We start from the raw sequence: 17,358 nt of genomic DNA, 5'->3' as shown, positions 1-17,358 counted from the left end.
GTGTGCACTGACTGATGATCAAACAGCATTGATAAATATGCCCCATTATGTCCTGCAAACTAAATTTACCATTTACCTGAGTCTTTTCTTTGATCAATCTCATAATGTTCATTGGAGCAGATATTCTTCTTGCTTCATCATAAACAGTGAGGCCAAACTAAATTTGGTACAGAGAAATACACTAATGAATCATTATATCTTTGTCACAGTTATATCAAACTTCAAAAATATTGGGGTTATAATCAATTCTCCCACATTAAGGCCTTATTCACATGATCAATTTCAAAATTGATCCATAAATAAAAAATATAAGGTTGCAGAAAAATATGATTTATGCTTTCCAAAAAAGAAAATAATATATACTGAATGTATCTAATGCAGTAGCAGCCAACAAACATGGTACAAAACTCAATACAGATTACGGGATAGGAAAAAAAACTGCAAATTATTTTAGCGAAGTGTTCTTTCATTCTAATACAGGAAAGAAATATATCTTTGTACCGTTATCCATTTTCTTTCATTCTAAAGCACACAAAATATATGATCATGCTCTGTACATGAATATGTTTTCTAAAAGGACTGATGTCTGAGTTAATAACAATATCAAAAAGTAAAAAGTGCATAGATCTAAATCAAAACATTGTTATAATTATAGCACAGAAGAGTATAAAAAATGTATACTATAGGTAAGGTCAGCTGATCGTGCCTCCTCCTAGCAATCGCCAGGAAAGAATTGCTAGGAGGAGGCACGATCGGCTGAATATACAGACGCTGTAAGGCGGGGGACCTGGGTGACAGGCTGACACACGCAGTGCGCATGCCCAGGAATCCTAGCCCCGCACTGTGCATAATGCATACCACACTGCGGGGCAGGGATTACCGAGGTGGGTGGCCGCACTGCCCGCACAGGCGCAGTCTGCAAGCCTGGCTGGGACGTCAGACGGCCAGAGCTTACTGCGCCTGCCCCACACAGTTGTACACAGCGCAGGCGCAGGTTTTGAAGCGAAAACAGTGCGGAGGGGGCGGTGCCCAAAGCCCCTGAAGATTGGAGTGACTGCAGAGTACTGGTTCAAGCTGGGGAGTGAGGACCTGCCTCCATGGACAAAGAGAGGTATTTAGGATAAATTTCAAAGCGCTTTATTTTTAAAATACATGAACAAAAAACTAAAAGAGCCACCTTGTTAGAATGCAGCATTACTGCTGCACAAGGTGGCTCTTTTAGTTTATAACGGCTGGAGGGGGGTGACAGTGGCCCTTTAACTATCAAACTATCAAACCCCTACAAGGAAGGTTTAATGTACCTTAATCCCTGACTGCAGCCTGCTGGTCATAACATTAACTTTTAATGTGTTTATCCCCACACTCTCGTTTGTAATTAGTGGAATTACTAGTTCTTTTGACCAATCCTTTTTAGCGTGGCATTTTTAGCGCGGTATTTTTAACACTTACTGTTTATGTGAGTATATGTTTATTTTTATTTTAAGTCTGTATACTACATGGCTCTGTGCTGTATATTCCGTCACTGTGCAATATACTACGTGGCTGGGCAATATACTACGTGGCTGGGCAATATACTACGTGGACATGCATATTCTAGAATACCCGATGCGTTAGAATCGGGCCACCATCTAGTGTATGTATATATATATATATATATATATGTATATATATATATATATATATATATTGTAAGGATTTCACTCACTCAGCTGCAGCGGCTGACACTCAGGAGACGTGTTCCTTTAAAGTTCACTGGGTTTATTGCTTCATAAACCATGTGGCAAATAACAGAAAGCAAAATGGGCCTTTGGTTCAGGCAAAGAAAAGCAAGTGTCCAGTTCATCCGGCTCAGTCCTGAAGCCGTAACACACTCAGGAGGGTTTCACCTCCACACATATCTGCTGTGTAAAGGATTAGCCAGTCTTATAAAGAGCTAACCCCACCCAGTAACCCATCACATGATTAGCCATGTGGTCTGACATTACCACAGGTCCTGAAACACATATACAAGATTATGTGCAAGAAAGGAATACTCCGGGCTACATTACAGCAATCAGGCACTTATGTGGCACATACCTCCCATCGACCACAAACCCTTTAGCCATGCTACATACCTCCCCCCTCTGCCTAAAGCCGTGGGGCTTGGCACTTTCCCCCACTAAACAAGGGATTCTCGATAGGGCATCCGCATTACCATGCAGCTTTCCGGCCCTATGTTCCACATGGAAACTGAAGTCCTGCAGGGCTAAGAACCAACGGGTGACTCTAGCATTTCTTCCTTTCGTTTCTCTCATCCACCTAAGCGGGGCATGGTCAGATACCAGTCTAAATTTACGTCCCAGCAGATAGTACCGCAATGTGTCCACTGCCCATTTTATGGCCAAGCACTCCTTCTCAACGACTGAGTAGTTCTTTTCAGATGAGGACAGCTTCCTACTCAGATAGAGAACAGGATGCTCCTCCCCATGTAGTTCTTGGGAAAGGACTGCTCCCACCCCAACATCTGAGGCATCTGTCTGAAGAATAAACTCTTTCTTGAAGTTTGGGGCCATCAGAACGGGTTGCTTACACAAAGCATTTTTCATTTCTTGGAAGGCTGACTGTTTCTTCGGACCACTTAACCATTACTGATTTTGTCCCTTTTAGCAGGTCAGTCAGAGGCGCAGCCATCGTGGCGAAGTTTGGGATGAACCTCCTGTAATATCCCACGATTCCCAGGAAGGCTTTAACTTGTTTCTTGGAAACTGGTTTTGGCCATGTTTGGATTGCCTCCACTTTATTGATTTGGGGTTTTATTTCTCCATGACCCACTATGTATCCAAGGTACTTAGCTTCTTCTTTACCCAAGGCGCACTTCTTCGGGTTTATAGTAAATCCGGCCTCTCTTATAGCATCCAACACCGCTTGGACTTTCTCCAGATGACTCTCCCAGTCCGGGCTAAAGATGACGATATCATCTAGGTACGCAGCAGCGTAGGCCTTATGGGGTGCAAGGACTCTATCCATAGCCCTCTGGAAGGTCGCCGGAGCTCCCTGTAGGCCAAACGGCATCCGGGCATATTGGAAGCATCCATCAGGTGTCGAAAAGGCCGTCTTCTCCTTGGCTTCCTGTGCCATGGGGATCTGCCAATACCCCTTTGTCAAATCCAAGGTGGATATATATCTGGCGTGCCCAAGCCTTTCGATGAGCTCATCAATACGGGGCATGGGATAAGCGTCGAACTTGGAGACTTCATTCAACTTCCGATAGTCGTTGCAAAACCTCCACTCTCCATCAGGTTTTGGGACCAGGACAATTGGGCTCGACCAACCGCTCTTGGATTCCTCAATGACCCCAAGCCTCAACATACGCTCCACTTCCTTGGAGATAACTTCTCGACGAGCCTCAGGAATACGATAAGGTTTCACATTCACCCGCACATGTGGCTCTGTTAGGACCTCGTGCTCTATGACCTTCGTGTATCCTGGCAATTCTGAAAACAGGTCCCTGTTTTTCTGGAGTAACTCCCGGCACTGCTGTTTCTGGGTCTTTGATAGCGTCTCTGCTATAGTAACCGCTCCAACCTCACCTTCTGGGTTGCTTAACAATGATGGAGTTGCTGTCGGCTCTCTATCTTGCCATGGCTTGATGAGGTTGACATGGTAAACTTGGAATGGTTTCCGTCTTCCTGGTTGGTGAATTTTATAATTTACCTCACCAAGTTTCTCGACAACCTCATATGGCCCTTGCCATTTGGCCAAGAACTTGCTTTCCACCGTTGGAACTAACACAAGAACTCGGTCTCCCGGATTGAACTGCCTCACTCTTGCAGACCGGTTGTAGACCCTGGCTTGAGCTTCTTGTGCTTGGAGAAGGTGTTCTTTCACGATAGGCATCACCTTTGCAATCCTCTGCTGCATCAGGGCCACATGCTCAATGACGCTTCTGTGGGGTGTGACTTCGGCCTCCCAGGTTTCCTTGGCTATATCCAGGAGTCCTCGTGGATGTCGGCCATATAGAAGCTCAAACGGTGAGAACCCTGTGGAGGCCTGTGGAACTTCACGAATGGAAAACATCAGATAGGGTAAGAGACAATCCCAGTCTCTACCGTCTTTCTCTATAGCTTTTCTCAGCATGCTCTTTAGGGTCTTGTTAAACCTCTCAACAAGGCCATCTGACTGAGGATGGTACACCGAGGTCCTCAACTGGGAGATCTTCAGGGCTTTGCATAACTCCCTCATCACCTTGCTCATGAAAGGTGTACCCTGGTCAGTCAGGATCTCCTTTGGCAGACCTGTCCGGGAAAAGACATGGACCAACTCGCGGGCTATGCTTTTGGAGGAAGAATTTCTCAAGGGAATTGCCTCAGGATAGCGTGTGGCATAGTCCAGGATGACTAATATATACTGATGGCCCCGAGCTGATTTAACTAAGGGACCGACCAAGTCCATGGCAATTCTCTCGAACGGTACCTCAATAATGGGCAGTGGCACAAGGGGGTTCCGGAAATGAGGAGTAGGAGCAGTTAGCTGACATGTAGGGCAGGACCTGCAATAGTTCACTATTTCCCGGTGACACCCAGGCCAATAGAACCTCTGCACAACCCGTTCCTGCGTTTTTTTCCACCCCCAGGTGTCCACCCAAGATGTGTGAATGGGCCATGTCCAACACTTTCCGTCTATACGGACCCGGCACTATCAACTGCTCTACCAACTCCTCCCGTATTTTCGTGACACGGTACAACAACTCCCCCCTCAACAGAAAATGGGGAAATCTTGTGTCTGCCCCCGGCTCCTGTACCACCCCGTCAATAACTGTGACATTATTAAAGGCTTCCCTCAGAGTGGGGTCCCTATGTTGGGCAGTCCCAAAATTTTCACCGGTAACCTCTAACTCCAGAATGTCAGATGTAGGGGATACTTCCTCCTCATCCCCAACCAGAACACAAAAAGGAAAACTGTCTGCCTCTGGGTGTGGCGATACCCTTCCAGGGTTCACTGGTTCCCTGCCAGGGAGCTCAAAACCATTTCCCCACAAATCCCAAAACAAACAGAAATCCCGGCCAATAATTATAGGGTGCAACAAGTCCTGAACCACGCCGACTATGTGGGACTCAGTGCCACATGCCGTTTCAATGTCCACCCTGGCCATAGGGTAGTCCTTTGCATCACCATGTATGCACCGCACTCCACCCTTCTTTCCTGGGAGCAGGTGGAGAGGAAAAGTGGCCCTCACCAGGGTCACTAGGCTCCCCGAGTCTAACAGTGCCGTTACTGCTCGACCGTTCACCTTTACGGGACACGCTTGAGGTCCCTCGTTGGATGGAGAGTTCACACTACAGGCTGGATACGCATAGTATGAACAACGGCGTCCCATGCTGCAGTCCATCTGCTCAGTGGTTTGGGAACAACGGGCAGCTATATGTCCTGGCTTGTGGCACCTTCAACAAATAATATCACCCGTGGGGACCTTGGGCACCACCTCCCCCGCCCTTTGTGACCTTGGACGCACCACCCCTTTTTGGGACTCAGCTGCCTTCTGGGACCCCCAGTACGGCATGGGCTGCCTCCCGAAGGAGCCTTCCAACCCTTGGTATCTCTCAACCAGTCCGATCAGCTCGTCGGCATTCTGGGGATCACCCTGGGCAACCCAAGACTGTATAGGCCTCGGGAGGGAATGGACAAACCGATCCATCATCACCCGTTCTACCATCTGTGCAGGCGCAGAGGATTCTGGCTGCAGCCATTTCTGGACCAGGTGCAACAGATCAAACATTTGGGAACGAGGTGGTTTGTCCCGGTGATAGCCCCAGGAGTGAACTCGCTGTGCCCTGACAGTCAGTGTCACCCCCAAACGTGCGAGAATCTCGGCTTTCAATTTGTGATACTCTTTGGCATCCTGCAAGGTCAAATCATAGTACGCCTTCTGGGGTTCTCCCGTCAGGTATGGTGCAAGTACCTCTGCCCACTGCTCTGGCGGAAGTTTTTCCCTCTCAGCGACCCTCTCAAACACCGTCAGGAAGGCCTCAACATCATCCCCGGGAGTCATTTTCTGCAATGCGCGTCTTACCGTCTTCCGGACGTGGGTGTCAATAGCCAAACCTGGGGTTGGGGCGCTCGCCTTGCCCTGGATGGCAGTTGCCAGAAGCTGCATCTGCTGCTGATGCTCCTGCTGGCTCTGCTGCATCTGCTGCCGTTGCTCCTGCTGACTCTGCCGTTGCTCCTGCTGACTCTGCCGTTGCTCCTGCTGGCTCTGTTGTATCTGCTGCATCAACAGCCTGTTGGTCTCTTGCTGCCTTTGCTCCTGCTGGCTCTGCCTTTTCTCCTGCTGTGACTGCATCTGGACCAAGTGTTTCAGCAGGTCCTCCATTTTCTCCGGCAATGCTTGCTGGCTTGCAACAGCCTTGACCCAGGACATTCAAAAATAAACTCACGTCTCCGCTGGGAACGCTGCTCGCACGTCTACCACCAATTGTAAGGATTTCACTCACTCAGCTGCGGCGGCTGACACTCAGGAGACGTGTTCCTTTAAAGTTCACTGGGTTTATTGCTTCATAAACCATGTGGCAAATAACAGAAAGCAAAATGGGCCTTTGGTTCAGGCAAAGAAAAGCAAGTGTCCAGTTCATCCGGCTCAGTCCTGAAGCCGTAACACACTCAGGAGGGTTTCACCTCCACACATATCTGCTGTGTAAAGGATTAGCCAGTCTTATAAAGAGCTAACCCCACCCAGTAACCCATCACATGATTAGCCATGTGGTCTGACATTACCACAGGTCCTGAAACACATATACAAGATTATGTGCAAGAAAGGAATACTCCGGGCTACATTACAGCAATCAGGCACTTATGTGGCACATACCTCCCATCGACCACAAACCCTTTAGCCATGCTACAATATATATATATATATATATATATATATATATATACACACATACACAGTAAAGACCAAACGTTTGGACACCTTCTCATTTAAAGATTTTTCTGTATTTTCATGACTATGAAAATTGTACATTCACACTGAAGGCATCAAAACTATGAATTAACACATGTGGAATTATATACTTAACAAAAAAGTGTGAACCACCTGAAATGATGTCTTATATTCTAGGTTCTTCATGACTGCTTTGCACACTCTTGGCATTCTCTTGAAATGTTAGCATTTTTATCTAATTAAGGGGGTGACAAAGGGGGATTTGATTTACTATTTTTTTGATCAAAAGGAACCAATAGGAAAAATTTCCTATTGTTGCTGGGTACCAGCCGGCAGATATCAGCAGGAGCACTGCGCATGTGCCTGCCATTTTTTTTCCAGGAAGATGACGTCGGGCCTCAGCACTGATCAGGAGGGACAGGGGGATGGCTGGAGGTACCGGGGGGGGGTCTCAGGGGGCATTATTTCTCTCTCCTCTGACATGTATGTCATGTCAGAAAAGAGAGAAATCATTGAATGAGACCGCACACTTTTTTTTTGTGATTGCCGTTATTCACTGCGTAAAATCCGCCCTGATCATGTTCTCTGGGGGCCTCAGCTACCCCCTGTAGCCGAGATTCCGGAGATTTTATGACTCTCTGGGCCGCTACAGCCTTATTCCCGAATCTATATATATAATTGTCTAAGGGTTACTTCCGTCTGTTTGTCTGTGTGTAACGGAAATCCCGCGTCGCTGATTGATTGGTTGCGGCCAGCTAGCCGCGACCAGTGACGGGCACAGTCTGGCCACGAATTCGCCCTTCCCTACTGTTACAGAACCCCCTAGCACCAAGAATGTTATGTTATATGTTGAATGTTAATGTTCTAATAGTTTTCATGTGAAATGCATCAGTCCACAGGCTGCGCCCCTGGACAAGATATTCTCTTCCTGACCTTCCCCCACCTTTGTAATTCCCACAGTAAATAGCGGCAGGCTCCGGCCCGTGCGGCTATTACATACATTACGTATGTCTGGCCAGCTGTTTTCCTATTGGCCTGCCCTGTGCATCTGTGTTATATATTCTGTGTGCTGAAAATAAAGGGTGTTCTTAGACTGGAAATACGTGGGGTAGCAGTCAGCTTTTATATGCTCTCACATAATCAAGGAATTCCAGCCAGCGTCATTCATTCAGAATCTAGCAAAAGCAGATTGGACCTCCTGAAACACGGGGTGGTACTGAAAGAGGTACCCCAGCTTGGTAGACTCCATTACACTGGTGGCAGACAGCGGGATGTGATATCCCTTCTACAGGAGGAAAGGAATGAATGGAAGACAACTACCAGAAGTTAAAGAGGACTACATTAAAAGATCTGGTGGAAGCCCGAGGGTTAATCGCCAGCAACAAAACAAAAGCGGATTTGATAGCAGCCATCATGGAACACGACAGTGCAGCGCCCCCCAATGTGAACGTGGAGGAGACTGAATTCCAGAGGGAGGTAAAGAACAGACTGGCGTTCTATGGCCCAAACCCTACAGTAGAGATCATATGAGAGGTGATGGCTGATGGGCATACTGATCTGAAGGAAGAGATGGCCGAGCGGACCAGGATAGAGCTAACCAAGATGGAGATGGCAGAGTGGACCAAAGTGGAGCTGGCCAAGATGGAGATGGCAGAGCGGAGAGTCAGCGAGCAAGGGGAGCTCTGGCCTCCGCCCAGGTACCTTCAACCGTAAGCCACAAAAAGATCCAGTATAATGCCTTCCGACAGTTGGGGGAGGCAGAGGAAGACATTGATGGCTTTCTGCAGGACTTTGAGCGACAGTGTGCCCTTCATCAAGTGAAGCCGGAGGAACGGGTACAGATTCTGGCCAGCAAGCTGATAGGCCGGACAGCGGACGCCTATCGCACGGCTTCCCGATGAGGACTGTATGGACTATGAGCAGATCAAAGAAGTGATCTTGGCCCGGTATGCGTTGACACCAGAGGCATACTGCCAAAAAGTTCCGCGCACTTATAAAACGAGTAACCGATACCCACTCTGAATGGGCCTGTAAATTACGGCGGTCACTGCTACAGTGGGAACAAGGGAGCCAAGCAACCACTAAGGAGGATGTCCTCCAGCTCTTCTTGTTAGAACGATTCTTTAATGGACTAAACCCCGAGACACAGGAATGGCTTCGGGACAGGCGGCCAATGACTCTTGAGGAAGCCGCTCGTCTGGCCGATGGACATCATGACGCCAGGAGGCCTCAGTTGTCCGGATCAAAGATGGTCACTAGGGGTCCGCCCATGGATCTGGAGGGCCCCAAACCACCGAAGATTGTAGGGGGACCAGATAGAAACCCGGCCTACCACAGTTCCCCTGGGGTGCGATGCCACACCTGCCGTCAGCTGGGCCACCTGCAAAGACAATGTCCCAACCGGACTCAGCATACCCAGTGGCCAAAGGCGGGAACAGCTACCTTCCGCCGGGCCGCATGTTCCACGTGAATATGCTGAAGCCCTATCGGGAATGCCCTGAAGAGGTAGTGGCCATCTGTGCACCTGAAGCAGAGGATTTAGCCGGACTTCCCTTGCCTGATGTCTTAGGGGAGAGGACTCAGTCTAAAACATGGGACCAGGTACACTGTGGTGAAGTCTTAGGTCCCCGGGAGAGACAGCAGGCGGAGGAGTTGTTGAGGCAGCGACAGAGGATGTTTTCGGGGAAACCCGGGTACACTCACCTGGCACAACACAAGGTTGAGACCCAGGATCAGACCCCCCTGCGACAACCCCCCTTCCGCGTCCCTGAGTCTGTACGAGAAGGGATGCGACAAGAGATACAAGAGATGTTGCGTTTAGGGGTCATTGAAGAGTCAGATAATCCCTGGGCATCCCCCGTAGTGTTAGTGCCCAAGAAGGATGGGACTACACGTGTTATGATGCGGTGGTTTAGGAGCAACATGGAATGAGCTCTGAAGGAAGTGGTAACTGTTGTGAATTCTGTGGTCAAGCTCCCTCCTGTGGTCATGAGTGGTACTTCGGCTGGTTCTGTCTATGAGCTTCCGCTGGTGGATGTGAGTGGGGCTGCGGCTTCTGAGTTTCCTTCCTCAGGTGACGAGGTTAAGTCGTAAGGTGCTGCTCTATTTAACTCCACCTAGTTCTTTGTTCCTGGCCTCCAGTCAATGTTCCAGTATTGGTCTGGCTCTCTCCAGGATCGTTCTAGTGGCCTGTCTGCCCTGCATAAGCTAAGTTCTGCTTGTGTTACTTTTGTTTGCTATATTTTCTGTCCAGCTTGCTATATTGGTTTTTCTTGCTTGCTGGAAGCTCTGAGACGCAGAGGGAGCACCTCCGTACCGTTAGTCGGTGCGGACGGTCTTTTTGCCCCTCTGCGTGGTTGTTTGTAGGTTTTTGTGCTGACTGCAAAGCTATCTTTCCTATCCTCGGTCTATTCAGTAAGTCGGACCTCACTTTGCTAAAATCTATTTCATCTCTGTGTTTGTATTTTCATCTTAACTCACAGTCATTATATGTGGGGGGCTGCCTTTTCCTTTGGGGAATTTCTCTGAGGCAAGGTAGGCTTATTTTTCTATCTTCAGGGCTAGTTAGTTTCTCAGGCTGTGCCGAGTTGCATAGGGAGCGTTAAGCGCAATCCACGGCTACCTCTAGTGTGGTATGATAGGATTAGGGATTGCGGTCAGCAGAGTTCCCACGTCTCAGAGCTCGTCCTATGTTAGTAACTATCAGGTCACTTTGTGTGCTCTTAACCACTAGGTCCATTGTGGTTCTGAATCACCTGTTCATAACAGTACTGGAGGCCCAAAGTACTAATGCTTCTCAATAGAGGGAAAAGAGAAGTTCTGAGACCATTTTTTTTTCTTTGCACTGTGTTTTGTCTTTCTTTTCCCCTTTACATCAGGGTGGTTCAGAACACAGGTGTAGACATGGACATTCAAGGTCTGTCCTCTTTGATGGATAATCTCGCTATAAGTGTACAGAACATTCAAGATTTAGTGGTTCAGAATCCTATGTTAGAACCTAAAATTCCTATTCCTGAGTTATTTTCTGGAGATAGAGCTAAGTTTCTGAATTTCAAAAATAATTGTAAACTATTTCTGGCTTTGAAACCCCGCTCCTCTGGTGACCCAGTTCAACAAGTAAAGATCATTATTTCTTTATTACGTGGCGACCCTCAAGACTGGGCATTTTCCCTTGCGCCAGGAGTTCCTGCATTATGTGATATTGATGCGTTTTTTCTGGCGCTCGGGTTGCTTTATGATGAACCTAATTCAGTGGATCAGGCAGAGAAAATCTTGCTGGCTCTGACTCAGGGTCAGGATGAGGTAGAGATATATTGTCAGAAATTTAGGAAGTGGTCTGTGCTCACTCAATGGAATGAATGTGCTCTGGCAGCAATTTTCAGAAAGGGTCTCTCTGAAGCCCTTAAGGATGTCATGGTGGGATTTCCTATGCCTGCTGGTCTGAATGAGTCTATGTCTTTGGCCATTCAGATCGATCGACGCTTACGTGAGCGTAAAACTGTGCACCATTTGGCGGTATTATCTGAGCATAAACCTGAGCCTATGCAATGCAATAGGACTTTGACCAGAGCTGAACGGCAAGAACACAGACGACGGAATGGGCTGTGTTTTTACTGTGGTGATTCCACTCATGCTATCTCCGATTGTCCTAAGCGCACTAAGCGGTTTGCTAGCTCTGCCACCATTGGTACGGTACAGTCGAAATTTCTTTTGTCCGTTACTTTGATCTGCTCTTTGTCATCCTATTCTGTCATGGCATTTGTGGATTCAGGCGCTGCCCTGAATTTGATGGACTTGGAGTATGCTAGGCGCTGTGGGTTTTTCTTGGAGCCCTTGCAGTACCCTATTCCATTGAGAGGAATTGATGCTACGCCTTTGTCCAAAAATAAGCCTCAGTACTGGACCCAGCTGACCATGTGCATGGCTCCTGCGCATCAGGAGGATATTCACTTTTTGGTGTTGCATAATCTGCATGATGTGGTCGTGTTGGGGTTGCCATGGCTACAAGTCCATAACCCAGTATTGGATTGGAAATCAATGTCTGTGTCCAGCTGGGGTTGTCAGGGGGTACATGGTGATGTTCCATTTCTGTCTATTTCATCATCCACCCCTTCTGAGGTCCCAGAGTTCTTGTCGGATTACCGGGATGTATTTGATGAGCCCAAGTCCAGTGCCCTACCTCCGCATAGGGATTGTGATTGCGCTATCGATTTGATTCCTGGTAGTAAGTTTCCTAAAGGTCGACTGTTTAATTTGTCTGTGCCTGGGCACGCCGCTATGCGGAGTTATGTAAAGGAATCCTTGGAAAAGGGTCATATTCGCCCGTCGTCGTCGCCATTGGGAGCAGGGTTCTTTGCTGTGGCCAAGAAGGATGGTTCGCTGAGACCTTGCATTGATTACCGCCTTCTAAATAAAATCACGGTCAAATTTCAGTACCCCTTGCCGCTGCTGTCTGATTTGTTTGCTCGGATTAAGGGGGCTAGTTGGTTCACCAAGATAGATCTTCGTGGTGCGTATAATCTTGTGCGCATTAAACAGGGCGATGAATGGAAAACAGCATTTAATATGCCCGAGGGCCATTTTGAGTACCTGGTTATGCCATTCGGGCTTTCTAATGCTCCATCAGTGTTTCAGTCCTTTATGCATGACATCTTCCGAGAGTACCTGGATAAATTCCTGATTGTATACTTGGATGATATTTTGGTCTTCTCGGATGATTAGGAGTCTCACGTGAGGCAGGTCAGAATGGTGTTCCAGGTCCTGCGTGCGAATTCTTTGTTTGTGAAGGGGTCAAAGTGTCTCTTTGGTGTTCAGAAGGTTTCATTTTTGGGTTTCATTTTTTCCCCTTCTACTATCGAGATGGACCCTGTTAAAGTTCAGGCCATTTATGATTGGACTCAGCCGACATCTCTGAAGAGTCTGCAAAAGATCCTGGGCTTTGCTAATTTTTATCGTCGCTTCATCAATAATTTTTCTAGTATTGCTAAACCGTTGACTGATTTAACCAAGAAAGGCGCTGTGTGGGTCCCCGACTTCGTGTTGGGGATTTGGTTTGGTTGTCATCTCGTTATATTCCTATGAAAGTTTCCTCTCCTAAGTTTAAGCCTCGTTTCATTGGTCCGTATAGGATTTCTGAGGTTCTTAATCCTGTGTCTTTTCGTTTGACCCTTCCAGCTTCTTTTTCCATCCATAACGTATTCCATAGGTCATTGTTGCGGAGATACGTGGCACCTGTGGTTCCATCCGTTGATCCTCCTGCCCCGGTTTTGGTTGAGGGGGAGTTGGAGTATATAGTGGAGAAGATTTTGGATTCTCGTATTTCGAGACGGAAACTTCAGTACCTGGTCAAGTGGAAGGGTTATGGTCAGGAAGATAATTCCTGGGTCTTTGCCTCTGATGTTCATACTGCCGATCTGGTTCGTGCCTTTCATTTGGCCCATCCTGGTCGGCCTGGGGGCTCTGGTGAGGGTTCGGTGACCCCTCCTCAAGGGGGGGGGTACTGTTGTGAATTCTGTGGTCAAGCTCCCTCCTGTGGTCATGAGTGGTACTTCGGCTGGTTCTGTCTATGAGCTTCCACTGGTGGATGTGAGGGGGGCTGCGGCTTCTGAGTTTCCTTCCTCAGGTGACGAGGTTAAGTCGTTAGGTGCTGCTCTATTTAACTCCACCTAGTTCTTTGTTCCTGACCTCCAGTCAATGTTCCAGTATTGGTCTGGCTCTCTCCTGGATCGTTCTTGTGGCCTGTCTGCCCTGCATAAGCTAAGTTCTGCTTGTGTTACTTTTGTTTGCTATATTTTCTGTCCAGCTTGCTATATTGGTTTTTCTTGCTTGCTGGAAGCTCTGAGATGCAGAGGGAGCACCTCCGTACCGTTAGTCGGTGCGGACGGTCTTTGGGCCCCTCTGCGTGGTTGTTTGTAGGTTTTTGTGCTGACTGCAAAGCTATCTTTCCTATCCTCGGTCTATTCAGTAAGTCGGGCCTCACTTTGCTAAAATCTATTTCATCTCTGTGTTTGTATTTTCATCTTAACTCACAGTCATTATATGTGGGGGGCTGCCTTTTCCTTTGGGGAATTTCTCTGAGGCAAGGTAGGCTTATTTTTCTATCTTCAGGGCTAGTTAGTTTCTCAGGCTGTGCCGAGTTGCATAGGGAGCGTTAGGCGCAATCCACGGCTACCTCTAGTGTGGTATGATAGGATTAGGGATTGCGGTCAGCAGAGTTCCCACGTCTCAGAGCTCGTCCTATGTTAGTGACTATCAGGTCACTTTGTGTGCTCTTAACCACTAGGTCCATTGTGGTTCTGAATCACCTGTTCATAACAGGTAACTGTACTGACCGCAGTCCCTAAGCTCAACACAACACTAGAAGTAGTCGTGGGATGCTCCTAACTCTCCCTAGGCACCTCGACACAGCCTAAGAGCTAACTACCCCTAAAGAGAGATGCAGGAAAACTATCTTGCCTCTGAGAACATCCCCAAAGGATAGATTAGCCACCCACAAATAATGACTGTGAGTGGAGAGGGAAAAGACATACACAGAATGAAACCAGGATGAGCACAGGAGGCCAGTCTAGCTAAATAGATAGGACAGGATGGAATACTGTGCGGTCAGTATAAAACACTACAAAAATCCACGCAGAGTTAACAAAAAATCTCCACACCTGACTAAAGGTGTGGAGGGTTAATCTGCTTCCCAGAGCTTCCAGCAAGACATAATTAATTCATACTGATAAGCTGAACAAAACATAGAAAGCACTGATCGGATAAGTCCACAATCTGTGGACAGAAAAGAGCATGCAAGAACTTAGCTTTGCTGAACTGGTTAGGATAGCAGGGAAATCCAAAGAGATGTGAATCCAACCAGGAATCATTGACAAGTGGCACAAGCTGAAGGAAAGAGCCAGGCTAAATAGCCGAGCAGAATAGACAATCAGTGGAAGCAGCTGCTGACAGCTAAATCCAAGGAGCAGCCATTCCACTTAAAACCACCGGAGGGAGCCCAAGAGCAGAACTCACAAAAGTGCCACTTACAACCACCGGAGGGAGCCCAAGAGCGGAATTCACAACAGCATCCCCCGTAGTGTTAGTGCCCAAGAAGGATGGGACTACACGGTTTTGTGTAGACTATCGTAAGCTCAATGAGAAAACAGTGACGGATGCGTATCCCATGCCGCGTATGGATGACTTGTTAGACCGGCTGGCAGGGGCAAAGTATTTGACCACCATCGTTCTATGCAAAGGCTACTGGCAGATTCCCCTTAGTCCTGATGCTATTCCCAAGTCGGCATTTATCACCCCGTTTGGCTTATTCCAGTTTCGAGTTATGCCATTCGGGATGAAGACTGCCCCGGCGACCTTCCAGAGGCTGGCTGACCGGCTTCTGGATGGTCTCCAGGAATATGCGTGTGCCTACTGTTATGACCTGGTGGTCAGGACAATAATGGACCTGGTGGTTAAGAGCACACAGAATGACCTGATAGTCACTGATAATAAAGGACGATCTCTGGGACGTGGGAACTCTGCTGACCGCAATCCCTAATCCTATCAACCACACTAGAAATAGCCGTAGATTGCGCCTAACGCTCCCTATGCAACTCGGCACAGCCTAAGAAACTAGCTAGCCCTGAAGACAGAAAAATAAAGCCTACCTTGCCTCAGAGAAATTCCCCAAAGGAAAATGCAGCCCCCCACATATAATGACTGTGAGTAAAGATGAAAATACAAACACAGAGATGAAATAGATTAAGCAAAGTGAGGCCCGACTTACTGAACAGACCGAGGATAGGAAAGGTTACTTTGCGGTCAGCACAAAAACCTACAAAAAGACCACGCAGAGGGCGCAAAAAGACCCTCCGCACCGACTCACGGTGCGGAGGCGCTCCCTCTGCGTCCCAGAGCTTCCAGCAAGCAAGACAACAAATTAAATAGCAAGCTGGACAGAAAAATAGCAAACCAAAGAAATACAAGCTGGAACTTAGCTTCTGATGGGAAGACAGATCACAAGAACGATCCAGGAGTGAACTAGACCAATACTGGAACATTGACAGGTGGCATGGAGCAAAGATCTAAGTGGAGTAAAATAGCGCAGCAGCTAACGAATTAACCTCGTCACCTGTGAAAGGAAACTCAGAAACACCCACCAGAGGAAGTCCATGGACAGAACCAGCCGAAGTACCATTCATGACCACAGGAGGGAGCCCGACAACAGAATTCACAACAGTACCCCCCCCTTGAGGAGGGGTCACCGAACCCTCACCAGAGCCCCTAGGCCGACCAGGATGAGCCAAATGAAAGGCACGAACCAGATCGGCAGCATGAACATCAGAGGCAAAAACCCAGGAATTATCTTCCTGACCATAACCCTTCCACTTGACCAGGTACTGGAGTTTCCGTCTCGAAACACGAGAATCCAAAATCTTCTCCACCACATACTCCAACTCCCCCTCAACTAACACCGGGGCATGAGGATCAACGGATGGAACCACAGGCGCCACGTATCTCCGCAATAACGACCTATGGGACACATTATGGATGGCAAAAGAAGCAGGAAGGGCCAAACGAAATGACACAAGATTGATAACCTCAGAAATCTTATACGGACCAATGAAACGAGGCTTAAACTTAGGAGAGGAAACCTTCATAGGAACATAACGAGACGACAACAAAACCAAATCCCAAACACGAAGTCGGGGACCCACACAGCGCCGGCGGTTAGCGAAACGTTGAGCCTTCTCCTGGGACAATGTCAAATTGTCCACCACATGAGTCCAAATCTGCTGCAACCTATCCACCACAGTATCTACACCAGGACAGTCTGAAGACTCAACCTGCCCTGAAGAGAAACGAGGATGGAAACCAGAATTGCAGAAAAACGGCGAAACCAAAGTAGCCGAGCTGGCCCGATTATTAAGGGCGAACTCAGCCAACGGCAAAAAGGACACCCAATCATCCTGATCAGCAGAAACAAAGCATCTCAGATATGTTTCCAAAGTTTGATTAGTTTGTTCGGTTTGGCCATTTGTCTGAGGATGGAAAGCCGAGGAAAAAGACAAATCAATGCCCATCCTAGCACAAAAGGATAGCCAAAACCTTGAAACAAACTGGGAACCTCTGTCAGAAACGATGTTCTCCGGGATACCATGTAAATGAACCACATGCTGGAAAAATAATGGCACCAAATCAGAGGAGGAAGGCAATTTAGACAAAGGTACCAAATGGACCATCTTAGAAAAGCGATCACAAACCACCCAAATGACCGACATCTTTTGAGAGAAGGGGAGATCCGAAATAAAATCCATAGAAATATGCGTCCAGGGCCTCTTCGGGACCGGCAAGGGCAAAAGCAACCCACTGGCACGAGAACAGCAGGGCTGAGCCCGAGCACAAGTCCCACAGGACTGCACAAAAGAACGCACATCCCGCAACAAAGGCGGCCACCAGAAGGATCT

General features: G+C 47.9%; 1 protein-coding gene across 2 annotated transcripts in view; it reads right to left on the bottom strand.

Moving 5' to 3' along the window:
• LOC138676307 (death-associated protein kinase 1-like) overlaps window positions 1-17,358 on the bottom strand; it is a 142,517-nt gene that overhangs the window by 76,642 nt on the left and 48,517 nt on the right. For both annotated transcript variants that reach the window (XM_069765479.1, XM_069765480.1), the window contains exon 8: window positions 77-157. In XM_069765479.1, the coding sequence (XP_069621580.1) occupies window positions 77-157 (81 nt within the window). The remainder of the gene's footprint in view (window positions 1-76; window positions 158-17,358) is intronic.

Source organism: Ranitomeya imitator, chromosome 4 (assembly GCF_032444005.1).
Source record: "Ranitomeya imitator isolate aRanImi1 chromosome 4, aRanImi1.pri, whole genome shotgun sequence".
NCBI lineage: Eukaryota > Metazoa > Chordata > Amphibia > Anura > Dendrobatidae > Ranitomeya > Ranitomeya imitator.
This window is presented reverse-complemented; position numbering and strand designations above follow the sequence as displayed.